The sequence below is a fragment of the Dermacentor andersoni genome, chromosome 1, assembly GCF_023375885.2.
Source record: "Dermacentor andersoni chromosome 1, qqDerAnde1_hic_scaffold, whole genome shotgun sequence".
Lineage (NCBI taxonomy): Eukaryota > Metazoa > Arthropoda > Arachnida > Ixodida > Ixodidae > Dermacentor > Dermacentor andersoni.
In genome coordinates, this window is record NC_092814.1 from 255,955,417 (window position 1) to 255,982,928 (window position 27,512).

The window sequence follows — 27,512 nt, forward strand, 5'->3', positions numbered from 1 at the left end:
GCGCTCCGGCGCCTGTGCCTCGTGCCTCGTGCTGCAAACTGCGAGATGCAAGCGGCGAGAAAAAGAATTAAAAACATTACGAGCCATACCACTCTGTGAAGATGGATGACCAGAGAAGCTGTTTAGCACACGACACAAAGGGGACGCAGAATTTTGAACCAAGGTACGAACACCTTTATTGTTTTGATGGGTGGTCATCGTGACGAAAGGTACGCACACACATTCGTTTATATAGATTTGCATGTACAACATATATATATATATATATATATATATATATATATTGTTGCAGGAAGAAAGCAGGCCCACGAGTGCAAAATAACGTATATTTACAACTGGCGTATATGGCGTTCAGGCAACTGCCAGACTTCGTCTTCGTCTAGTCCAATTCAACTTCTTCGTTCCCTTCACCGTAACATCACCCTCCCGGTGGAGTGGCTCCGTCGCGGTGCAAGTTATAGAGCCTCACTTAATGGGGGGACATAGGGCTTCAGCCTGGTGACGTGAACAACATCGCTGATGACGTTGAGATGCACTGAAGGCTGACTGACTGGGGCGATCTCGTATGTCACGTCGGACAGTTGGCGTAAGATCTGGTACTGACCAGAATAACGGGAAAGTAGTTTTTCCGACAAGCCGACGCGACGTGAAGGCGTTCAGAGAAGGACAAGGGAACCAGGTGAAAAATGGTAGTCTCGGTGCCGAAGGTCGTAGCGTCGCTTTTGAGAATCTTGCGAGACTGTGAAGCGATGACGGGCGACATCTCGGGCCTGGGCGGCTAAGTCAATAGCATCCCGAGCGTAACCAGTGCTGGGTGATTGTACTGAGGAAGGCAGCAACGTGTCAAAGGGCAAGGAGGGGTCGCGGCGATACAAAGGTAAAATGGTGAATATTCGGCAGTGTCGTGACGGGACGAGTTGTATGCGAAAGTGATGTATGGTAAAGCGGCGTCCCAGTCACGGTGATCGTCGGAAACGTACATGGCCAGCATTTCAGTTAGCGTGCGGTTGAGTCGCTCGGTGAGGCCGTTCGTTTGAGGGTGGTACGCGGTAGCAATCTGGTGTTCTGTAGAGCAGGAGCGCAGCAGATCATCGACGATCTTCGATAAAAAGTAGCGGCCGCAATCCGTCAGCAACTGGCGAGGCGTACCGTGGTGCAGCATGGCGTCGTATAGTAAGAAGTCGGCGACATCTGTAGCGCAGCTAGTTGGTAGCGCTCGTGCGATGGCATATCTCGTGGCATAATCGGTTGCTACAGCAATCCATTTGTTTCCTTTGATGAAGATTGGGAAGGGGCCAAGGAGGTCGAGGCCCACACGGAAGAAGGGCTCTATAGGTATATCAATTGATTGAAGCAAACCAGCGGGAGGCATAGCAGGCGTCTTCCGGCGCTGACACAGGTCGCAAGAAGCGACATAACGGCGCACAGAGTGAAAAATGCCGGGCCAGAAAAGCGGCGCCGCGGGCGGTCGTATGTACGAGTGATGCCCAGATGTCCAGCAGTAGGAGCATCGTGAAGTTGCTGGAGCACGGCTAGTCGAAGGTGCTTGGGAACGACTACGAGGAGCTCCGGGCCGTCAGGACGAACGCTACAACGGTATAAAGTTCCATCGCGCAAGGTGAACATCCGGAGGGACGGGTCATTGGGCGAGGAGCTTGGGTGTTCCATAAGTGTTCGAATAACAGGATCTTTGCGCTGCTCGTCGCCAATATGGAGGAAGCCGGAGATGGATAGAACACTGATGTCCGAGTTTGCATCGGTCTCGTCCGGTTGATCCACGGGATTGCGGGACAGGCACTCAGCGTCCTTACGCAGGCACCCTGACTTATACATAATAGAAAATGTATATTCCTGTAGACGCAATGCCCAACGTGCAAGTCGTCCAGTTGGGTCCTTCAAAGAGGAGAGCCAGCAGAGGACGTGATGATGGGTTACGACGCAGAAACTCCGACCGAGAAGGTACGGCCGGAATTTCGCGACCGCCCATACGAGCGCGAGACATTCTGTCTGAGTAATGGAGTAATTTCGCTCGGGCGTGGAAAGAAGGCGGCTAGCACCCGCCGCGGTTGCTCAGTGGCTATGGTGTTAGGCTGCTGAGCACAAGGTCGCGGAATCGAATCCCGGCCACGGCGGCCGCATTTCGATGGGGGCGAAATGCGAAAACACCCGTGTACTTAGATTTAGGTGCACGTTAAAGAACCCCAGGTGGTCGAAATTTCAGGAGTCCTCCACTACGGCGTGCCTCATAATCAGAAAGTGGTTTTGGCACGTAAAACCCCATAATTAAGGCGACTAGCGTAAGCGATGACACGGTCTTGGCCCTGTTGACGCTGAGCGAGGACAGCGCCGATGCCATGACCACTCGCGTCAGTTCGTACTTCAATGGGCGCAGAAGGGTCAAAGAGTGACAGAATTGGGGAAGTTGTAAGCCGCTCAATCAGGGCAGAAAAGGGTTTCTCCTGCAGTGGTCCCCAAGAGAAAGAGACGTCTTTCTTAAGAAGGTCAGTCAGAGGGTGAGCGATGTCGGCAAAATTTTTCACAAATCGCCGGAAATAAGAGCATAAGCCCAGAAAAATACGGATATCGTTTGTTGAACAAGGTACAGGAAAATTTTGCACGGCGTGAACTTTCTGTGGATCAGGTTGGATTCCGGCGGCGTTTACGAGATGGCCGAGAATGTTATTTCACGGCGACCGAAACGGCACTTGGAGGAGTTTAGCTGAAGGCTAGCCCTGCGAAACACGGAGAGTATGGTTGTGAGGCGCCACAGGTGGCTCTCAAAGTTTAGCGAAAACACAATCACATCGTCGAGGTAACAGAGGCATGTAGACCACTTCAAGCCGCGGAAGAGAGAGTCCATCATGCGCTCGAGTGTAGCTGGCGCATTGCATAATCCAAAGGGCATGACTTTAAATTGGTACAGACCGTCCGGTGTGACGATGGCGGTTTTCTCGCGGTCGATCTCATCGACGCTAATCTGCCAATAGCCGGAGCGGAGGTCCATTGATGAAAAGTATTGGGATCCGTGAAGGCAGTCAAGAGCGTCATCAATGTGAGGCAGGGGATAAACATTCTTCTTTGTTATCCTGTTGAGGTGACGGTAGTACACGCAGAAGCGCCACGAGTTGTCTTTTTTTTACTAAGACAACCGGTGATGCCCACGGGCTACTGGAAGGTTCAATGATGTCCTTGTCCATCATCCTGTCTACGTCTTTCTGTATGATGGCCCTTTCTGTTGCGGAGACACGATATGGCCGCCTATGAATGGGGCTGGCGTCACCGGTTTTGATACGATGCGTGACAACAGATGTCTGGCCAAGTGGACGGTCGTCCAAATCAAAGGTGTCCCGAAAAGATGACAGGAGGTGACGAAGAGCTGTTGTTTGCTCGGAAGGAAGGTCAGGGGCGATCATCTTAGAAACATCGTCCGCAGGCCTCGAGTACGGACGAGTGGGTGACAAAGGTCCGTTGGTACTGAGGAAGGATTCAGAGGTCAAAGGAGAAATCTCAAATTCTTCCAAAGGAGTGATATGCGCTATGGCGATACCGTGTGGCAGCACATGCGACGAAAATCCAAAATTGAGGAATGGCACGCGAGCGCAGTTTTCGCGGATCCGGATTAAGGTGCTGGGTAGGGCAATATTGCGCGACAAAACCACGTCAGTAAGCGGCGACACGACCTACTCGCCATCAGGTACGGGAGCACAGGGCGTCAGGAGGACATTTGTAGCCGCCTGTGGAGACAGCCTTGCAAACTCAGCAGCACATAAGCGTTGTGAAGCACAAGTTGTTGCGTCGGCAGGAAGCGGCAGATCCAACTGTACAACACCTGCAGCGCAGTCAATTTGGGCAGAGTGTTTCGAAAGGAAGTCGAGGCCAATGTTCAAGGACGGTAAATAGAACAACGGTATGATGGCCCCCAATGGTCACACGTGCTGTGCACATTCCAAGGACAGGTGAAGTACTCCCATCGGCGACTCGCACAGTGCACGGTACGGCGGGTGTCAGAACCTTTTTGAGCCTTCGGCGGAGAGCAGCTCTCATACCTGAAAGCTGTGCTCCTGTATCGACGAGACATCTAACAGGAACGCCATCAACTTCAATGTCCAGTAGGTTTCCACATGTAGGCAGGGTCAACAGAGGATTTGTGGGCCGGGTCGGAGTTGCAGCTTCACCTCCGGGAGCTGCACCGCCTAGTTTCCCGAAGCGAAGCGACCGGTTGCAGAAGGGGACGAAGAGCGGCGAACGAGAGGCGAACGGGACCTACGACCTTGCGGAGACGGGGAGCGGCTGGATCTTGGTGGAGCACTGTCGGCGTTGATTGTCCTAGTCGGCGTGTAGGGCGAGAAAGTATGGTTGTCTGGTACTTGGCGGCAGTGACTCGGAGACGACCACCGAGGAGGCGACGACCAATGGTTGCGGCAATGACGGGCGATGTGTCCAATACCGGAACAATTAAAACAGATAGGTTTATCATCCGCTGTGCGCCAGTCAGCTGGGTTGCGACGGAGGGGCGGAAAGCTTTGCGTCTGGGAGGGAGCGGCCGGAGAAATCTGGTAGGTGTTTGTATGGCGGACCGAGCAGAGAGATGGAATGCCCAAACTTGCTATTTCCTCCCTAACGACCGCTTGTATAAGGGAGATAGCGGGCACGCTTTCCCGACAGTCAGAACGAACTGGAGCTGGAGCCATGGCCTCAAGCTCACGGCGAACGATGCGCGTGACATCTTCCGGTCCTCTGGGCTGAACGAAGCAAGAAGATGTCGCGGCGGTATTGGGCAATCGGTCGAAAGTTTGAGCGACGTGGCGGCCCTTCGCTTGTTCGAAGCGCCGGCACTCCTTTATAATTGCATCCACAGTGGCACAATCCTTACACATCAGGAGATTGAAGGCATCGTCTGCAATACCTTTCAGTATGTGACCAATCTTGTCTGCCTCCGTCATGTTGTTATCAGCCTTGCGACAGAGGTCCAGCACATCCTGTATGTAGACGACATAGGAGTCTGTGGATGTTTGAGCGCGACACGGAAGTTCTTTTTTGCTGCCAGCTGACGACCGACAGGTCTGCCATACAGGTCTCGCATTTTTTGCTTGCAGACATCCCAGCTCGTTAGTTCAGCTTCGTCTGTGTCGTACCATTGCCTGGCAGTTCCTCATAGATAAAATATTACGTTTGCTAGCATCATTGTTGGATCCCACCTGTTGTTGTCGCACACTCGTTCGTACATCGTAAGCCAGTCCTCGATGTCGGCGTTGTCCGTGCCACAATATGTCCCTGGGTCCCGCGGATGAGTGAGGATGACCGTCGGCACGGGCTGCTGAGGCGTTGCCGCTTGTGTCGGTTGATTGGCCATTGTGGCGGCAGGTAGATGACGTCCGCTGCGAAGTTCCGTGATTGTACCCCGCACCTTCCACCAAAATGTTGCAGGAAGAGAGCAGGCCCACGAGTGTAAAATAACGTATATTTACAACTGGCGTATATGGCGTTCAGGCAACTGCCAGACTTCGTCTTCGTCTAGTCCAATTCAACTTCTTCGTTCCCTTCACCGTAACAATATATAACCTCTGCATCACGAGCGGGATTAGCCGTTGCATAATTTGCTTGCTTAGGGGGTTACGAGCCATTTCTGATGATGATAGTGCTTGTTGACGCAGAACAAACATGCACGGAAGCCTGCCATAACCAGCTTCGCTGTACAAAGAGCTTCATCGGCTCCTGCCGTCGGTTCGGACGGTTCTCAGGTCTTTCGCTGACAGACTCACACAATGTTGTGGACGAAACTTCTTTCCCTAGAACGTGGTGACGCTAACGTGACTGTACGGTGAGCACGATGTCATGGACGAGACCACCAACGAGAGACCGACGACCAGTGCAGAGGGCCTCGCCAGGGTGCAGATTCACCTGCCGTGCTTTTGGACACATGATCCTGTAGCCTGGTTTACTCGGATGGAGGCCATCTTCGACCTTCGGCGCGTTACCTCGCAGCGCGCGAGGTTCCTCCACGATGCCTCGGCACTATCTACAGATGCGGTTGAGGAGTTCCAAGACGTTGCAGACGCATCCCAAGACACCACCCCCTATGGCCACTTCAAAACGACCGGGTTGCAACGCTAGTCCGTGTGTTTGCGCAGGCGCCTCCACTAGCTTCTCAATGAAGAACTCGGTGGCCGTTGAGCATCGGAACATGTACGTCGTATGCGGCGGCTTCTCAGTGACTGTAGGCTGCTGCTGCGTGAACTGTTTCTTCAGCTCTTGCCGCACAATCTTGTGGTCGCATTGGCTACCACACCAGAAGACATGTTTCTCGACGTTCTTGCAGAACTGGCCGACCGCACTGTTGAATATTCAGCAAGAGGTATTGTGGCAACAACGACCATTCTGCTGCCGCACTTCGAAGATCGGCAGTCTCGCCTTGAGCAAATGGTTGACGAACTTGCTGGGACCAATACTATACTATATGGTCATCGCCCCACCGTCGGCAGCGCGACCACGATTGCCGTTCTAGATTCCCTTCTCGGTCCAGCTCCCGTTCCGCCTCTCATCGCGGCGTATAGTGCTGGTATCACAACAAATTCGGTGCCAGCGCACGTCAGTGCCGTTCCCCCTACAGCTGGCAGGGAAACATGCCGCAGAGTCCCTAATGGAGGCCGGGGACTCTTGCCGTAAGACACGCCACCTGTTCAACGTCACTGAGAGGATTACCGGACAACAATTTCTCGTAGACACAGGTGCAGCGGTGCAAACTGCACCCCTTCAAGCAGCCAACAGCTCTTCTATCCACACATGTGGCCAACACTTTCTTACCATCGACTTGGGTCTCCGACGCACCTTCCGATGGGTGTTCATCGTTGCAGACGTACGCATGGCCTATTGGGAGGGGATTTTCTGACCTACATCGCCCTTAGTGTTGACCTCCGCGCTCGTAGCCTCCTGGACACGACTAGGATGTCTATACAAGGCATCCTCCCACCTATGACATCAGCCACTACAGCGGTACCGCAGATACGATCATATGCGTTTGCTTAAATTTTGTCAGACTTCCCAGCCATCACGAAACCTTCCAATCTTGAGCTGCCAGTACGTCACAATGTCACACATCATGTTGTCACCACAGGCCCCCAGTGTGCTATGGACGCAGACGTGTCGCTCGTAATCGCCTTCTCATCGCAAGGAGAGAATTCGACCACATGCTGCAACTGGGTATCATCCGTCCTTCGTCGAGCAGCTGGTCTTCACTTCTCCACAAGGCACCAAAGCGTGACACAGGGGATTGGCAGTCATGCGACGACTACCGCGCGCTCAATGTGCCCACCATCCCTGATTGCTATCCACTCCCTCACATTCATGACTTCGCATCCAACTTAGCTGGAACGGTAGTATTCAGCAAGACAGATTTAGTGAAGGCCTCCCATCAAATCCCTGTCGATCCAGCGGACATACCAAAGACTGCAACTGAGACAGCATTAGGGCTTTTCGAGTGCATCCGCATGCCGTTCGAGATGAGAAATGCTGCTCAGACATTCCAGAGGTTTATCAACGAGGTCATCCGGGGACTCCCCTTCATCTTTGCATACCAGGATGACCTCGTGGTGGCTAGTATGTTCCCTAAGCAGCATAGCAACCATTTGCGCCTGCTATTTTCTCGGCTCCAAGAAAACAGCCTTCTCATCAAGCCCTCAAAGTGTGTATTTGGTGTCCACGAGATTGAGTTCCTCGGACACCGCGTGAGACTCGAAGGAATCAGACCGTTGGAAAATAAATTTCAAGCCTTGTGTGAGTTCCCTTGCCCAACATCACTGTGAAAGCTCCGTTAATTCCTTGGGCTGCTCAACTTCCACCGCCGTTTTCTTCGCAACGTCGCTCGAATTATTTACCAGTGACGGAGCTTTTCATAACCCCTAAGACTCCGTCTGCTCTCCACTGTCCTGGACGTCCAGTCCGACGCCGAAGAGTCCATTCAAGCTGCCAAAAACGGAGTGGCACATGCCACCCTGCAGGTGCATCCCCTACAAGTTTCACCAATGCGTTTTATCACAAATGCATCTAGTGCGGCTGTCGGCGGCGTTTTACAACAATTCCAGCAAAACTTCTGGTGAACGCTCGGGTCTTTCTCCCAGATGCTGAAGCCTGCAGAAACGCGCTACAGCAAGTTCGGTCGCGACCTGCTTGCGGTATACTTGGGCGTTCGGAATTTCCGACACCTGGGGCCCTATAACGTAAAAGTATTCCGATATGTTTTTATTCCAATCTCCTGACGTCAAATTTGCGTAACCGCCGACGCAAGCACCGGGCTGTCATCCACAGGGTTGTCTGAAAAGACCAATCAAACGCTCTCCTCGTTCATAGGAGGTCGCTTTTGTTTGCTTGAAAAACGAATAACATTGCCTACACTGAGCGGCTTGTCTTATTTAATTGGCTGACAAGAGGCGAGGAGCACGCTTAAGTAGAGAGGGATTCGATGGGGCCGAGCCACTGCACTGAAAATCGATAACCGGATGAAGAGGGTGCTGCCGGCGTCTGCGATTGGTTCGTTGTCCCTTATTTGGCTTGAGGTGGCTGGTCTTAAGAATGGCCAGCTGCAGTGCAAGTTTGCCAGCCACTTACGCCAGCGGTGGCAACCTCATCTTAGAACCCCGGCGCCAACCTCTAGCCACGGCGCGACTAAGTCGACTTTGTGTCGGGAACAATACGCACGTCCTCCACTCTCCGTCACTTCAGCTAGGATGCGTTTGACGAAGCAGTTTTGTGCTGAAATCGCCACCGTTACGCTCTAGCCTCGTCGCCGTTGTGACGGAATGAATTCGGCGGGCCAACTATTGTTACCGAACTCCCCAACGCGGATCTGATCTGCTACGGGTGGGGGAGTTGCCGCGGGAACGTCGTCGTAGGCTCCTTCCCACGCGTCGACCAAGACGCAAGACAATGTGCTACCGGGGCGCGCTACCCGGTTCAGCTCAGAGTTATACGAAGCCCCTCTGACGTCGGCTCCGGGCCATGCACCTGTGTGTGTGTGTGTGCGTGTGTGTGTGTAAGCCGTCCCGGGGAGAGGCGGCGTGTTTACGATGACTGGACGAACGTTTCCGTCCCCTTGGAATCAAGGGGGGACCAAGTGCTTATAAGCAGCGATTGTCGGCTGCTAGAGTGTGCTCGTCGAGCTCTGTGCTCGAAATGTACTCGTGAGCTGTGTGTTCGTTTGCTGTATGTTCGTCTTGCGGGCTCCATTTGGGAGTCACGCTAGACTGTGTAAATGTATCCCATGTTCAACTGTAAATAATGTAAATAAACCCTGCTCGCCTAAGTCCCGACGAAGAGTCAAGTTCATCCCTACGACTACGACTGCCAAATCTTACAAATGGTGGCAGCGGCAAGATCGTCTCCCAAATCCTACACTGGTCGAAAATCACGACAGCATGCAACGGAAGGTAAACAATGCAGCTAAAACGGATCCTCAGCAAAGAAGAGTTGGCAGAACGAGGTCATAAACGTGCCCAAAGTGATGGAAAACGTTGCACGCCCACGCAAGAAGGTTTATTGTATGCAAATAAACCCATGCTCTCCGACAGGTGCGAGTTGCCAGTGCCTGAGTGATCGGCGGCAGCCATCTTTCATTCCTTTCGGAACAGGGCGGGCCTGCGGCTATTCAGAAAAAATTCAGTTTTCTTCGGCATATTATTGCATCTTTAACGCATACATGTCACATTGACGCGGTGAGCTTTCGCAATTTTTTGACATCGCGTGACAGGCAGGTGAAGTGGATGCAGCCCGAAAACTTTTGACCAATAGCCGAGGGTTAATGGCTAGAAAGCTTCGAATCAGAAATAACTTTTTTTCGTTTGGACGAATGGTGCATAATGAGTGTGTACGTGTCATAGATGGGGAGCTATTGCGGTTTGCATGACGTCGCGTGACAGACAGGCGAAGTGGGGGTGGCCCAAAAAAGTTTTTGACCAATCGCGGAGGGCTGATTGCAGAATCGGAATAGAAAAGTTTGGAATATATTTACGTTATAGGCGCCCCTGCTGGAAGGAACAAGCTTTCACGTCCCCAAGGACGATTCTTTGTCAAGACCCCACGCTCGAGGCCTGGGAGTGTGCGATCAAGACGGATGACCCAGAATGCCAAATCATGCTGGCAGAGTGGGCTAACCACATCGTAGCAACATGGCCTCCATGCTGCCTCCTCTGCCAGGGTTTCTACTACTAATTTACGCCCCCAATAAAGTTTTCTTCTCTCTCTCTTTCTTAACGTCCTCACGGATCATAAGCCTTTGACGTTCGCTTTTTGCGGTAATCACAACACTTATACCGCAGGAGAGATCATCATCATCCTGGCTACGCCCACTGCAGGGCAAAGGTTCGCCCATACTTCTGCAACTACCCCGGTCATGTGCTAATTGTGGACATGTTCTCCCTGCAAACTTCTTAATCTCATCCGCCCACCGAACTTTCTGCCGCCCCCTGCTACGCTTCCCTTCTCTTGGAAACCAGTCCGTAACCCTAATGACCATCGGTTATCTTCCCTCCTCATTACATGTCCGGCCCATGCCCATTTCTTTTTCTTGATTTCAACTAAGATGCCATTAACTCACATTTGTACCCTCACCCAATCTGCTCTCTTCTTATCCCCCCTTAATGTTACACCCATCCTTCTTTCCATAGCTCGTTGCGTCGTCCTCAATTTAAGTAGAAACCTTTTCGTAAGCCTCCAGGTTTCTGCCCCGCAGGTGAGTACTGGTAAGACACAGCTGTTAAGCACTTTTCTCTTGAGGGATAATGGCAACCTGCTGTTCATGATCTGAGAATGCCTGCCAAACGCACCCCAGCCCATTCTTATTCTGATTAATTCAGTCTCACGATCCGGATCAGCGGTCACTACCTGCCCTTAGTACATGTATTCCCTTACCACCTGCAGTGCCTCGCTACCTATCGTAAACTGCTGTTCTCTTCCGAGACTGTTAAACATTACTTTCGTTTTCTGCAGAATAATTTTTCGACCCACCCTTCGGCTTTGCCTCTACAAGTCAGTGAGCATGCATTGCGATTGGTCCCCTGAGTTACTAAGCAAGGCAATATCATCAGCGAATTGCAAGTTACTAAGGTATTCTCCATTAACTCTTATCCCCCATGCTTCCCAATCCAGGTCTCTGAATACCTCCTGTAAACAAACATTGGAGAGATCTTATCTCTCTGCCTGACGCCCTTCTTTATTGGGGTTTTGTTGTTTGTTGGGGTGTTGTTGATTGGATTCTTGATTGGGATATTGGCAGGCAGCAACTCAATTTCATCTCCGAGTTCACCGTGGACATACGATACATTGAAGGCCCAGTTAACGCAGCAGCAGATGCCTTCTCCCGTATCGACGCAGCGTTTATACATCGATCCTCCCGATTACGTCATTAGCCTTGTCCGACGTGCCCCTGCCGTTTTCTTCAGGCACTATGACTTGCAGTAAAACACGTTGTGGGGCTAGTTGGTGCATAGCTTTCAACAGGTGAAGCGCCAATAGTGACAGCACACAAGAAGGAATACAGACAGGACAAGGCGCCTTGTCCTGTCTGTATTCCTTCTTGTGTGCCGTCACTGTTGGCGCTTCACCTATTGAAAACTATGACTTGCTATATGTCAAGGGGTCGAAGAAGTGCATTCGTTTCATTCCGACTCCACTATCAAGTATTTGACAAGCTACACGGCGCATGCCAACTCGGCGTTCGTGCGACCCAGCGTCCAAATAGTTCCCGCTTTGTATAGCCAAGTGTGAATGAACTCTGACGTGCGCCGCTGCGCCAACGAATGCCTTCACTGTCAGTGTTCCAAGACGACACGACACGCGAAGTCGCCAATTCACTCCTTTCGTCCACCTAATGCCCGGTTTAATCACATTCACATTGACATCGTTGGCCCGCTGCCATTATACCGAGGTGCTAGCTACATACCCACTTGTGTAGACGGTTATACCCGCTGGCCTGAAGCATTTCCTCTCACTGACATGATGGTACATACAGTGGCTTCCCCGTTTGTCACTGGCTGCATCTTGCGCTTCGTATGCCCCCGCGTTGTTGCGACCGATCGCCGCCGACAGTTCGAATGTGATCTCTTCCGCGAACTCGCATGTCTGCTTGGTGTCCGCCATATCCGTACTACCACGTATCAGCCATCGGTAAATGGAATGGTTGAACGCCTTCACCGCCAACTTAAAGCTACTTATACTGCCCGCCACGCTCGCTCTTCGTGGGCTGAAGATCTTCTTCTCGTCCTGCTAGGCGTGCACTCCTCTTTCAAGGAAGACGTCAACTGCATAGCTACGGAGCTCGTCTACGGCACAACGTTGGGGTTTCTCAGTGAATTTTTCGCACGAGCTAGTGTCGACACGCCCGATCCAGACAGCTATATTGAGCAGCTCCGCTTCCTGTTTGCACGCTTGCGTCCTTGCCCTACTGCGGTTGCATCCTCAGTAATGTTTTATCCAGTTGCATCCAAAGTAATGTTTTAGAGCGTAGCTCTTAGGCGCCCGTTCCTGGGTTGAGCGTCGGCGTAACTGCGTGAACACGCGCGTGCCACTGCTCGCGCCCTTGTCGCTGTCTTCTACAACAGTTGGCTCTTTGGCGCCACTCTGCATAACCGCGCGAACGCGCTCGCGCCACAGCTCGCGCGTTCGTCGTCTTCTTCCACAGCTGGCTCCGATGCCGCTCATCATGCTACCGCTGACATACTGCCCCTCCCTCTGCGAAGGCGCTGACGGCACTGACCCACTGCCTGTTGGTGAGGTGATTTTCATCTGAAATTCCTTGCCTCAGTATATCGCGAAATGAAAATACGCATAAAGCTGTGCTCAACTTTCGCATTAGGAAGTATCGTAATGGTCAGACATTTTTTTTGTCAGCAAAGACATGCCTACAGCGAACAACGTTTTCGTACGGCGTGAAGGCATCCGACCATTTCTTACGCTTCCCTATGACAACCCTTTCAAAGTATTCAAGCAGACAGAAAAAAAAACTGTTACCATCGACCTCAACGGACGTGAACAAGTCGTGGCGATAGACAGGGCCAAACCAACCTACCTAGCGGCCTCGCCATCATCATTCGCTTTCAACGACTTTAAAACCGCTGAAATGACTGATCTACCAATCACCCGGCATCAAAGGCTGTTTCCTGGGCACCGCTGTACCGCTGCTTTTCTGATAAGGAGGGGGGAGGGGGCGGAGTAGATGTAGAGCCTAGACATTAGTGGCACGTACCGACTCTGGGGGATTGGCCAAGAACGCGTGGTAGCTCCATATAGCACTAAGAAAAAAGAATAATAAAATAATTGTAAACAAAATTGGGGAATAGGTATATGGAATGTAATGGGTAGATTTTAGCTTGATTTAATGGAATGTAGAAATAAATTAAAACAAAAGGACAGCTAATATAATTATTTTGTATAAATATAACAGAACCTTATATAAGTTTTCATTTTATAGTAGAAATCGTGCTGGATCCTGCAATAAAATCTTGCCCAAGGGTCCAGGCACCCAAAGATAGTAAATATTGAACAGTTAGGTATAATCTAGGAAGGTGGAAAGGAATTTCTGAGGCTCTTTTTCGCAATTCAGGGCATTTTTGACAATCAATGAGAAAATGACCTATATATTGCTTCATGTTCCTAGCAAGAGGGACAGTTCGGTGAGGGAGCAAGACCAGCTCTGTGTAGGTAAAAATTGAGAAATAGTATTCGGCAGCATAGTCTAGTGATTTCGGCTTGAAGTGCTCGGGATCGACAGAGTTTACTATTTCAATAATGTTGCAAGTGCTGGAAATACGTAGAATTCGTTAAAGAAGAAGCGCGGAATTTCCGCAGCGTCATTTGCCTCCGAAATATCGCCCTCGTGATGAAAGCTGATGCCGGTAGGATTTCAATGACTGAGCCATTCAGGGACGATTTCGCCAACAAATCTGCAATTTAGAATTGGGCCCTTGTGCCCTGGTACCAAAACAAATCTAATCAAAACCAAATGGAAATGGGGAAAAGGGGGACAGTAAAAATGGAAAAGGGGGACAGTTATCATCCTTGCCAATGCCGCCGCCGCGTTGTCCGACTAAACGCCGCACGCAACAGCCGCGTCACATCGGGCAGGAGCTTTGCGCCGATGCTTACTCTCTTCCATGCGTAATCATGCGAACGACAATTAAAATTTGGAGTCGGATATCTCGGAGCGCAGACACGCTAGAAGAATTCTTCCAACTGACACTGTGTAGAAACACGGTGGCCTCTAACTTTTCAATACAAACATATCCCACTTACTGCAGTCAACAAAAACGTAATTATTCAATTTTAGTTAAATGGACTGCTGACAGCGACAATTATCATCTCACTTTGTGTCCCCCTGGCCACATAACGTATTTGCACAGGTGGTCTTCGCGTGCCTCCCAGTGCCTAATTTTAAGAAAACCATCAAGCTTAGTTTTGAGCACCCTGTATAGCGCTGTTTATTCACGAAACACTAAGTGAATCTTCGAAATCAGTATAGCATTAAGCTTACACCTATTTCTTTTTCGGGTCGTAAAATCTACTTTTTACCTCGAGTTCATTTAAACACTTTCTATTATGTTACCACCTCGAGTGTTCGCAATCAGAGACGAATGCTTTCAGATGCAAACATAAAGGTACTAAACTTCGCAAATCAGAGCATGTGGATCAAACAAAATCATTTTATAAAGCCTTCCGGGAACCAAAATTTCAGTTTAGTCATTTTGTGGCGTAGATAACACATAAGAAGTGCTTCTAGCTTTGCGACCTGCAGCATATGGCTCGTAAAGTTTCAGCGCATCAGCATTCTACTGAGTATCGCACAGAAATAACTGTGAGGATTGTAGGCAGGAAGTTTGATAGGCGTATTGTAAGCATAAAATTAATAAAATGTACAAGACTTCACTGTACTGTATGCTGGTGACAGCTCCACTTCATTTTGCTTGTAACTCCGAAAAGGACGAGAAAAAAATACCAAATCGCGGAATATTGTAGCAAACGGTAAACATTTACTGATGCTGATACTCAGATGTTCTCTGATGAGGAGTTCAACAAGGTTTAAGCATCTGCAAGGATAAAATGTGGCACCCACTCAGACTGGTGCCTGCCCGGGCCATATATTCCGCCGCGCTCGAACACCCCAGGCTGTATAATCCAACACTGGATCCTGCTTGTCTTGCCTGTAAGTGCACATAATATCAAACGAAATAAATCGGAGAGTTGAAGCAATATCTTTTCAGAAACGATTCCTCCAAATCAGCATTTCCTTGGAGATCCGGCAGGCTCTGCGTGCTGATTGAATAATAAGAGGACACAGAAGAGAAAATTATTTGAGCTGTATCAATAAACTGTCCTTCTACACTACCAAAAAATTATTACACTGAGGTGCCGGCGCCTTGGTTTCGCTGCAAAATTATAAGAAATTCAGTCTTGACCTTCATATTCTTTTTTAATAACCAACCTATTGAAGCTAGACTAATATAATATATAGGTGTAAAATTATGCTACATGAGTCTAGGCTGATTTAGCGTTCCTCTTTAGCCTCTTTAGCGTCCCTTTAAATGCGTTTTGCAAGACACGACACGCTACTAGCATATGTTGTTGTTGTTGTTGTTGTTGTTGTTGTTGTTGTTGTTGTTGTTGTTGTTGTTTATAAGAGATCGTCTTATCCGCGTCAGTAAACGCGACACTTGCTGCGTTGTCTTCCACAGCATCGAGCCCAACCTGGCTTAATTAACGAGGAAGAGTGAAACACTGACTAAGCTGACGAAATTGTCTTGTATTCACTCCGCTACGGTAAACACAAAGAATTGCGGGCATTGCTTGTCGGCAATTTCGTAACAACCTTGGCCTTGAAAAAGGAAAAAAGAAAAAATAAGATGGTTTGTTAGTCATACGCGAAACCAAACTTTTTTGCAGCTAAGGTGCGGCGAGCAACAAACACCGGGTAAGTATAGGAAGAGCTTTGCCGAGCCAGCTTCCAAGGCCTATGAAGCCACTTAATGCCCTCAGAACAATGACCGCCCTCAATAAACGCTCCAGTCGAATAATGCGTGTCCTACCTGCTTCGCCTTAAGTTGTGTGCTATTCAGAGATTGCACTATTTTGTAGCTCGGCTGTTCTACTCTTACGTTCTATAGGGTGATCGACGCAAGTGACGCAACATTTCCATAGCTTACAAACGCAAAAGAAAGGCCATCGTTTTGCCCCATTATGATAGTCGATAGAGCGCCAGAGTGGTATGTGCGCTTGCACCTGCCATACCGGAAGTGCCATTGGTTTGAGACAAGTTTGCTTGTTTTTAGCATGTGACATTCTCAATTAAGCGAGCTTTAGCTTAGTCCCCCACCCCCGCGCCCTCCCTTCCCCGAACGATGACAGCGACAGCGGGGAACCTAGGGTAGGCGCGACAGTAAGCGACCTTGTAATTTCTCTGCTTGGCGACTCTACTGATGAGGCAAACTTCATTAGGCAAACTTTTCCCTAATGACACTACAAGAATGGCTAATTAGAACTGCTTAAGGATAAATGTCATAAAGATCAAAGCATGCTGTACTTTTGCGCACTAACAATAAAGATGTTAGAGTAACAAATACTATATTTATAGACGAAACTGCTATAGAAATCGTACCAAGCGTTAAATCACTAGGAGTACTTTTCCGAACTAGGGACATTCTACCGCGTGGCATTGTGAAACTGATTTTTAACAGTTTGTTTCTATCTAGGGCTTGCTATTGTCGTGTACTATGGGGATAAAACAAACAGGTGAACTTGCAGAAATTAAACATATTACAGAAACGCTTTCTACAAGCTATAGATGGCGTTTCTAATTATACTGACATTCCTCCTTTGTTCCGAAAATAAGACATGTTGCAAGAAACCGGGCTTTATGATTATGGGGTTTGCAAAACTCGTAAGCAAGAACTAAAAAATGGCATGCCTTCTTTGCGAAAGCTAGCTCATCTTGCAGACAACCTAGCCGCGTATCCTGCATGAAATTATGAACTTTGGAAAGCTTGAACGTACAAAACAACCTACGGTAAACCAACGGTACAAAACAAGTTACCCAGACTTCTGAATACATCGCACAAAAGCAAATTTAATTTAGAGAGCGTAACGTTCAAAGAATGCCGCATTAATTGCAAGCCCACTTAATCTCTCGTATCGTTTCTTTTTTCATCTTTTTTTTTCACCACGGCATCACATTGCTCATTTGACATTCGTTTTTTTTTTGTTAGTAGTAACTTTGGCTGCTCTGAATGTCAAATGTTTTCTTTCTGAACTATCGCGATTTATTTATCATGTACCTTAGCGTTGTTAATACGTCTCTGCAAACTTGACTACTGTTCGTACATATGACGTCATGTGGCTCTGCAGCTGCCATCTTATGTAGGCACGTGGCTTCGTCACGTTGTTGATCTCGACATCTTTTTTCCCTGGTCTCCAGCATGACGTGTGTTAGTATGACTTGTTGTACGGCTAGTTAGCACATGACACTTAAAGCGAAATAGGCCCACAGCATCAGAAGAAGAAAAACCGACGGTAGGACAGGAAGTAACTCGCAATTCACTTCAAGTATCATGTACATTGCCTATGATATAAATTTGTTTATTATTCATTTATTATTATTGGTAAATGGAGGGGTCACTGACAAAATTGAACTTTACAAGAGAATGGGCATAATAATTTAAATGGTTCGAGCTTCGAGGAACACCAGCAGTACCACAGCATGCGCCGATGCGCTGCTACATGCGTACGATCTATTTCCTCGATGAATTTAGAGTTCATTTGTGACGTGAATGCATCATGGCGACATTTAAAGATAAATTATTTTCTTTTATAGAATACATGTTTGTTTATAGCTGAAGGATGCTAGAAGCAATGATTGTTGGTGTCCCGGATGACTGCCCTTCATAGGATTAATTTTTCAGTGGATTCTGCTGAAGCGCAAAAGATTTGATGGATGCCGGTTATGTTTTCAATAGAAATTATACAAAGTTATCCACGAGGCCGGTCGGACTTCTGGGCCCGTATTCACAAATAAAGAAGGAAATAAAAGAAGCGAAGGTATTTACGCGAGAGCAGTCCTCAACAGCAGATGCCAGTGAATCGCTAAGTTGGACATATTATTAGCAAAGGCGGCACCAGTTAAGAACGAAGCGTTTTGTGAAATCACTGCCTGAACTCTTTATTCCAAGCCCGGAGCTCAGCTGACTGAGTCATGATGCTTCAGTTAATTAGTAATATGCGTTAGTAAGAATTAGCTCTTAGATGCGAGTGCGTGCACCCGCATTTGGCGATGATCACATCAGTGATGCTGTATTTCTCTTCCTTTTTTTTACTGCAAGCAAGAAAACTCCTTGTCAGCATTTAAGCACTTCACACTAGAATACATCTCATGCTGCTAGGAACAACATTTCGATATCTACACTGGTGGCTCTGTGACGACTGATTCATCCGCCGTAGCAGTGTGGATTCCATCAACAAGCGTTAGTATGTCCGCGAAGCTAAGCCACAGGACCTCGTCCGTTTCCACGGAGTTGGCAGAGCTGCGAGCAGCTTTCGTTTACATGTTGAAGCAGCCAGTGAGCCCCTGCGTCATCTTTAGAGGCTGATGTTCTGCTCTCTTATCCCTGAAATCACCACGTTCGAACGACCAGATCATCTACGACATCAACTGCTTACACAGCGAAGCCAGTGGTATGCAGCACAGCGTTCCTCTGCAGTGGCTGCCTTCTAAGTGCGGTGTAGCGGGCAACGTACACGCAGACCGCGCTTCTGGTTCGGCACACAATACCATACAGAGATACTCCCGATCCCTTTTTCTAGGAGTGATGGATCAGCTCTGGTGTCGTGTCTTGCGAGGGGCGCGCAACGTGTCGTCTGGGCTGATTCGGAAAAGCAGCACGGACATATTCATATAAACGATCATATGTGCGACTTTCGAATGCCATATGTGGCCCTAACAGGTGCGACATGGAGTCTACAACGTATTCGTCTAAACATCGCAAACGCAAAGTATTTCCTATTTGAAGTCAAGCTGATTACGTCACCAATGTGCCCTGCGTGCAAAGTACGGGAAGATATTGACCACGTAATCTGCGCTTGCAGGCTATATGCACCACAAAGAACGGCCCTAATGTCCACATTCAATATGCATCAAGTGTCATCCTTTGAACCAAGACACTTCCTTTGCCCGTGGACTGGCACTGCATTTCCGTCGCGAGCAATAAATACACCTTCGTGTTTTCCTAAACATTAGTCTCAATGAGACACTTTAGTTTGGTCTTAGGTGCTGTGTCTTGTGTATACTGTGTTTCTTTGTTGTGAATTGTGCACATCATTTAACTTTCCATCCTATCTATCTGGAATAGCATGCTGGGCATGCTGCCAGTCAAACCTCTCCAGGATTTATTAAACCGCTTTCTCCTCTCGCCACACCAGATCAGCCCGTAGTGGCTTTCGTGTTGAGAAAATAATGGAAAAGCGTGCGTCAACTGTCGGTGAAGTGGGCTGTAAACGGCGTCGCACTGAGCTTTCACAGCGCAGTAGATATGCGGAACATGGTATGGTGGAATAAGGAGCAGAAGCTTTCCCAAGAGCAGTGGCACAGCCAGGGTGTGGAACACCGGGCACGTGCCCCTCCCGAAATTTCTCTGTTAGTATGCAGACTTCTCAGTATTGCTCCACCCCTTCCTTCCCTCCCCGTTCCCGTTTCCACCGTAAAAAGGGTGCATCCCCCCCCCCCCCCCCCCCACCGAAAAAAATTTTGGCTACGCCACTGTCAAGGAGCAGCCGAGAAACAGAACGGTTGGGTGCCTAAGCTATGCGTTCGTGTCGAGGAAGGAAGATGAGACAACACTGAACAGCGAGAGCGATAGCAGAAGACCACGTGCGTAGATGACGGGCCACTAATGATTTCGAGCCATTTAGTCGCACAAGCGAAGAATGCGTGGCTCTGAGAGCCATGGTGGTGTACTCCAGACCTGCGAAGACAGGGGAAGGTTCAGTAGTTAATGGTGAGTTCGAGATATAATTAAGTTGCACAATTGTCTTTTAGTATATATTTGATGAGTATTATGCACCGGGATGGCGAACTTGCAGCGGTAATTTGGCAGCGCGGTACCTTGGCCGCGAAGGGCGGAGATCGCAAAGGGCAAACGTAACTCGTTGGAACCCATGGATTTCGCCAATTGGTTCGCTTCACGCATATGAAAAGAAGATGCCTTGTCAGCCCTTTTTCATCCCCTCGAAAGTGAAACTTGGCAAGTGACAACATCGTGTGTAAAGCCCACGAGAAAAAGCTTGTTTTTTCTCACACGGCTGCTCCCGCTCTACATATGCTCCAGAAAATGATCCGTTATCAGCTAGAAAATCTGCTTATTTGGCGACAAGTAAAGCTAACATAGAGTTAACGAAACGAAAGGCTCATTGCTACATTGTATTTGGGGAATTATTACCCTCGTTCTTGTCATTCCCGTATATGTTCAATCCAGTACTGAGACATTGCGAAGAATAAAATGATTCCTAATGACCGCCCTGCAGACCACATAAAGGTTGTTGCCTCAGTGCTGTTATGTTTGTTTGTGTGTTCGTTTCCTATAATGTGCTATAGGTGACCACAAGCACAAACAAACCACTATCCGTGGAAATGCGGTATAAATGTTTACCGTATACAGAGTCCTTTCAAGCTGAGCGAGAAAATGGAATGCCTAGATGGAGGGTTTCCCCCACAACATCCGGAACTAACGAGAGTACATGCTCACGGCGCGCAACTATAAAAACCAGGTATCAAACCCAATGCGTGCAAAGGGTAAAACGGCGCGTATAGAGAGGGCGACGCTTCGGGCACGCGTAGGATATCCCGTGTCCCTGTGCATTGAGTTTTTGGAGTGAGCGTGGAACACGCGGAAGCACGCAGGGATGAAAAGTAAATGCACCTCGCAAAGAAGACGGCATTGATAAATGGCAGCGAGCATTCATTACGGCTGCATTCATGCCCCGGTTTAGCGGTCCGATTGCTGTAGCATTCGCCAACCCGTTGCGATGAACTTTTTGCATAAGGTTGGTTGCGGCATTTATATTCAAGAATGTGCATTATTTTCGCCCACACAGCTCGAACGCCATGGCGTGCGTGAAGGGGAAAGGGTGCAGACGATGCAGTCGAGCGACACCAGCAGCAGAGAGGGAAAACCCCGGAAGTGGCACCCCGGCATAAAAACTGGCAACTATAGAGCCGAGAAGAAAAATAACAACGTCCACGCAGCGTTCGCGGTCGCAGCGCATTCAGAGCTGAAGGTAAACGAACAAGGCCGACAAGTTCAGTCGCTGTAGCACACTCAGCGTAGCGAGGGAAGCAGACACCGACAAGAGCAACAATAGAAGCCAACGACCACCGTCGCGGTCGCCTCGCAAAAGGTCTGCGTGGGGAGGGGACATTGAGAACGCCGATGCGACGAGCGAGTGCGGATGCGACTCGCCTGAATGCGCTTCGAACGTGCGTCCGGGACTTTCAACGCGCGGCCGCGCGTGGCTCCGAAAGCAGAAGCGACGACCGCCGCTGGGCGGCCGCTGAAAATGGGGCCACCACTTTTATGAGCCCGGCGGCGTCCGGGACGCGGGCGACCGCCAAGCGAGGACAACGTCCGCCGAATGCATTTCTGCGGACCCGAAGCCGGGCGACTGCCACTGCGCTGGGGACAGCCCGGGAGCACGGCCGACCGCCCGACGCGCCAGCAGCCGCTGATCGCCATGCAGGTGAGCCGTGTCGACAAACTGCAGAGGCCGGCCGCTCGCTGGTAATGCCAGCCAGCGGCCTCTGCCAAAGCAGCCGCTCGTTCTTGAACTTGGCGAGGTATTTGAATTATACAAGCACTGGGTCGTCCATTTCCGGCCAACACGCCGTCATCGGTATGCATTCCAATGTTGAGTAATTATTCCAATTTATGGAGAAAACCCTTCGATATGACGCGTAACAAAAAGTAGGATCTAGCAAGTTTAGTCCACGGGCCTTAATTGTCAATTTATGCTGTTATGAATATTTCCACGCTAATGAAGTGTGCCCCTCAGCGTGAACGACCCTCTACAAGATATATATATATATATATATATATACGATCATCATCATCCTCATCAGCCTGGTTACGCCCACTGCAGGGCAAAGGCCTCTCCCATACTTCTCCAACAACCCCGGTCATGTGCTAATTGCGGCCATGCCGTCCCTGCAAACTTCTTAATCTCATCCGCCCACCTAACTTTCTGCCGCCCCCTGCTACGCTTCCCTTCCCTTGGGATCCAGTCCGTAAACCTTAATGACCATCGGTTATCTTCCCTCCTCATTACATGTCCTGCCCATGCCCATTTCTTTTTCTTGATTTCAACTAAGATGTCCTTAACTCGCGTTTGTTCCCTCACCCATATATATATATATATATATATATATATATATATATATATATATATACATATATATATACATACATATATATATATATAGCAATGACACCTTCTCACATGACAACAGCAAGACTCTCAACCTTAGCAATGCTGGCCTTCAATGCACAACCTACATTTCAGCTCACGCCCAGGTTGCGTTTGTGTCGACCTGCATAGAAGCCTGCCACGGTGGCTTAGGGACGCTGGCGTTCTGTAGCGGAGATCGAGTCGCGGATTGTATTCCCGGCCGCGTAGGCCGCATTTCCATGGGGGCGAAAGGAAAAAAAGGATCGTTTGTTAAATGTAGGCAGACATTGAAGAGCACCACGTGGGCAAAATTAATGCGGAACTATCCACTACAGCGTCTCATACAGCCCGAGAAACTGTCTGTGTCCGTTAAACACCATGAATCGATCAATGAACCGATGGATTCAACAGGCGACCAACTACGTAAAGTAAATAATGAATGCGACAAAAAGAACAGAGAAACACTGAAATCTCCCGTTCAAGCAGAAACGAAAATAATGTTTCCCCACTCGCCTTTCGTTCATAGCTGGTTCATTGAAAGAGTTGCATATCTCGCTACACATCAAGCGGGTATTGAGTGGCTTTTTCGCTCTAACAACAGCGTTCACAGGACCCTGTTGTGATCTGTGATGCGATTTCTTATTGTCGAGATTGGTCAAACAATTACCAATGCCCAGAACGAAGGAGCTCTACAACTAAGGAACTCCTTCCACACTTTGCAAATTCAGGTGTCAAGCGATGCAAATTTCGCGCACGTGACCGCCCACTGAACGGGCACTGATGTCATTGCACACGTACGCAAGTGTTTCCAATCTCGCGAAATTAATTTGACATGACTATGAATGAAATCGCGACCTCTTCATCGCCACGATCTATTCTTTATTGAAATGAAAATAAAAAAAGAGACGTAGTTACTTCATAATGGTGACGGCTACTATTTTCGCATAGCGGAAAGAACAATATAAAAAAATATACGTAAGAAAATGAAAAGAATTAAACCAGGTCATAGGGTAAGAAGTGCACAGCACACAGTCTTAGACACCCGTGAACATATCAATATAACAGGCATATGCAAGTTGCACCACAATGAGTTTGTAAACAAAGTCACAAACACACACGAGCGGCTTTACCTTTATATGCCAGAACATCCAGTCGCGTTGTCGCCTCATACAACGGCCACTTCGGTTTCAGCAGTGGCAGCTAAACTCCTATAAACAAGACTGATATTAACAAGTAACGCGTTTCGGATAACCTCATCTTCCTTTCTATTGTATTCTATCGATAAATGAGAAACGCCAGGTTGTTTCAATCGAACGTCTATGCTGCTAGATCCTTGTTTAGCAAAAGCGCTTGCTGCCTGTAGGCGCCGAGCCTGACGAGCGTGAACCTAGTTTTCAAGCCATTGTGTAGTAAATCCGCCAACTTAATTCGCTACAAAGTGATCTAACAGAGTTCGGCGGTTCTGCATCAAAAATACAACTTGTGGAGGAAGAGGAGCGGTGCGGCGGAGGAGAGAAAGGTGATGCAAGATCCGTAGATCGATTACCAAGCACATAATGCGTAGTATATGAAAGGCTGCATCCTCGGATTTAAACTCGGTCTGAGGGAAAGCCTTCGCACAACAGCTAGCATAGGCTGAAAGAACTCGGAGCAAAAAAAACACCAAATCACAGAGACAGCTAGAGTCAGGAGCATTTTCCCCGCACTGTAGCTCTTGCATTGCCGTTGTTGCTGACGGCTGATTGTGATGTGAATCGGGAGACACGAATAGCACCAGAAAAACGTCTTTCTCACCATGGTCTTCGATGCGCCGAAAAAAGCAAACCGAGTTCCTCTGTTCCAGTTTGCCGCGTCCCTTGGAGCTCTAGGCCTGGTCCTGGTGCACTGGTTGCCGTCTGTCGCTGCGTGGCCACCGTCACCCGCCGACTTCTGGGCAGCGTACCGGCGTTTCTATCCAGCAGACGGCGGCGTCCCCTGGACGGCCCAGTCAAGCCCCACCAGCGTTGTGTTTCCCACCCAGCGTTACGCACCAGACAGGTATATACGTACATTCTTTGAAATGTTTTGGATACTATTCCTGGGCCGTGGTTTTCAATCCTGTGTCAGAATATTATGTTACTCCCGCAGCTGGATTCACTGCGAGCTATTAACCTGATTTGCGTGCATGAAATTGATGACCCTTTTCATTTCTGCTTTCTTTCTAATAGTTCAAGTCTCAATGTTACTTTGAATTTGCCAGTTCTATGTTTGCTCTACTTTACCTATTTATAGCGCCTGGGTCCTCGCATCACTTTGCCGAAGTATGTATTAAATAAAATCATTTACATGTTGGAGGCAAGCTTCAATCTGCAAGTGAAATGGTGAAACCGAAAGTAATAGTGTCGCTTCCGAGCTCTCCAGCCAATCGTTTATTTAAGCTTAACCGCACGGGCCTACGTTGCTGTGGCGATTTTCTTTCTTTCCACCTGCTTTTTATCCCCATGTTTCATCGCGAACAGCGACGCACTTATGATCTAGGGAATTCCACGTCAGCCTTTCTTGAGCTAACACCGAAGTTTCTGTAGCGCAATGTTTAGCCGCCAACCCCCTGGTCCTGCCTGTCCCTACACGTCTTGACGTGTCTAACTTTCTGGCCCGGACTTTCACCACTGCGACAATTTTCAATATGCAGCAACACTTCCACGTGCATAATCTGAGCAAAAGGAAGCCGGCGCTGCTGGATTGGCTCTAACATGTTAAAATAAAGCCCGCTGACTTGCAGAATGTAGCGCTGCAACACATGTACACGTAAAAGCGGGGACCTTATAACAGTGCCTCGCGAAGATTTTAATTAAGGTTTTCCACTGCATGCTCCGGCCTCGCGAAAGCCAAGAAGACTCCCACTTTTGTGAAGAAAAACAGCACCAATGTTACATCAGACGACCTTCAATCCTTGCTGCTAGTCAAACAGATTTGCAATTACTGCACTTGTTTTTTTACTGCAGCTAAAAATATTAGGTTCCGAGAAGCGTCCAAGAATTGGGTTCTAACGTTAAGGAGAAACCGATCATAACATATACTGCTGTTTTACGTCCACCACTATTGCTCAGTTCTTTCCACTTCGCACCTGTTGAGTCGAATTGGTTAACTTTATAAAAAGGAAAGAGGTTGCCTGAACCCTAAAAATTATCCTTATCAAAAATTCAGGGACACTGTCAATATTGCGCTCGATGAAATACCTGGGCGGCTTGGGAATAGGCCACACTGAAAACCTGCGTGCCCCCAAAAAATAATTCGAATGTACTGAATAGCTTCCCTGAAACAATCATACTATCATCTCATCCAAAGTAGCGCTTGGCTTTTCTCTCTTGTACATTTGTGTCTCCTATGTGGTAGATCATGGTTGTATAAAGATGAACCAACGAGACGACCCACAAATGACAAGTCATGCGCGGCTCTTGCGCGCGTCCTCGTCGCATGGAATTGAACATCTGTTAAGGCAAAAAATGGCATATGAACAAACGAGTGTTCTGCATCCATGTAAAAGCAGCGCAAAAAGACAGCAACACAAGGCAGAGTAAAACACAGGAGAGGCACTGAACTAACAAATGACTTGTTTATTGCACACAGGAGGGAATAGACTACCTATTCACTACCTAATCAAGCACCGCAGTGGTCTCGTTATCAGACTCGTCCTCAATGAAAAAAATCAAGTTGGTTCTCTTTCCCTTGTTTTCGAATTCGTCAACCTTTTCGACGAAGGAAGTAAGTTGTTTGTTCAATACAGATACCGTGGTCTCAACGTCATCGCCTTTTTGCAAAGGGGAGCGCAAAATTTTTGCGGAAAAAGGAGACCTGGAGAGGAAAGACGAGCGTCCTTCCTGTCCAGGTCTCCTTTTTCCGCAATGATTCTGCGGTACCCTTTTCAAAAATCATGTACAACCAACTAGCCCAACAGCTTACTATTCTAAAGGTCATTAACCGTGCTGTCCAGCGCCGCCACAGTTGATAATTGCTTCTTAACAAACTCGATTCTACTTGTTAGGACAGAAATTGTTTGTTCCATTTTTATTTGAGATGGCGCTCAATGGCGGACTGCATTTTCCTTTGGCCGTCCAGTAATTTACGCAGCATTTCTTTTTCGGTTATCCCGAGGTTTTCCTCGATATCACCGCATAGTAAAATATCGCCAGGCAAACAAGGCACGCAACTCAAAATACACTTGACACGCAGTATGGGCAGGGCAGCCGCAGCAGCAAGACGATCAACCAACTCACCCAGTTTTACACCCAATTTATTCTTGTTGAGCAGTTAGCGACTGCGTATCGATCTTTACAGGCTCCTTCGCGTCTGGGATGACGTCCCAACGTATGGCTGTTGCAAGTCGATACTCGCCAATGTCTGCACTACATGACCCAGACAGCCGGCCCTTTCACGTGTTTTACTAAGCGTCGCGCCCCGTCCATGAAATGCAACTATACGCTTTGTGAGGCTATACAGAAGCGGCTCGCCAGTCGCTTGCGGCTTTTTCATCGCCGTCAGTTGGTGGAGTCATTGGTCATTAAGCACGCTTTCTCCCGGCAGTTATTGTTGCGATTGCTTGTTGGACAATCCGGAGCCTTCCCTTGGCCGTAGGTTTCTACGACCACATAAAAAATCTACATTGCGCAAAAAAAAAAGGTCGCACAGGAACCCACCGTTCTCACGTGGAGGATAATATAGCAATAGACCCTTTTCATGGGGATACCGTGGTCGCCGCCATGTTTGATCACGTGGCGACGCGACCATGGCTTGCCTAACGTCTATCTATTGCCTCCGTCTTTACAATGGATGCTCATGACGCCCTGGTGCAGCTCAGCAAACATCAGCTTTGATGGACATCGTAGACAGTGACTGGGTGGACGACACGAAGCTTCGGCCACAGCTTCACAGGACATGTAAGCGCTTTCGGCGCTCATTACGCTTTCTCCAAATGCTGCGAGCAGCGTATGCGGTGCTTGTGCTAGAAGAGTGGCTAGAAATGTATTCCAAGCTGTCAAACATTCTGGTTCTCAATAAAATCAGGA

At 48.7% G+C, this 27,512-nt stretch overlaps 1 protein-coding gene across 1 annotated transcript in view; it reads left to right on the plus strand.

Annotated features, from left to right (window-relative positions):
- The first annotated feature begins 21,186 nt into the window (after window positions 1-21,186).
- Window positions 21,187-27,512, plus strand: part of LOC126548280 (uncharacterized) — a 67,254-nt gene continuing 60,928 nt past the window's right edge. The window contains exons 1-2 of the mRNA XM_050196432.3: window positions 21,187-21,762; window positions 24,311-24,504. Of these exons, the coding sequence (XP_050052389.2) occupies window positions 21,658-21,762; window positions 24,311-24,504 (299 nt within the window). The 5' untranslated portion in view covers window positions 21,187-21,657. The remainder of the gene's footprint in view (window positions 21,763-24,310; window positions 24,505-27,512) is intronic.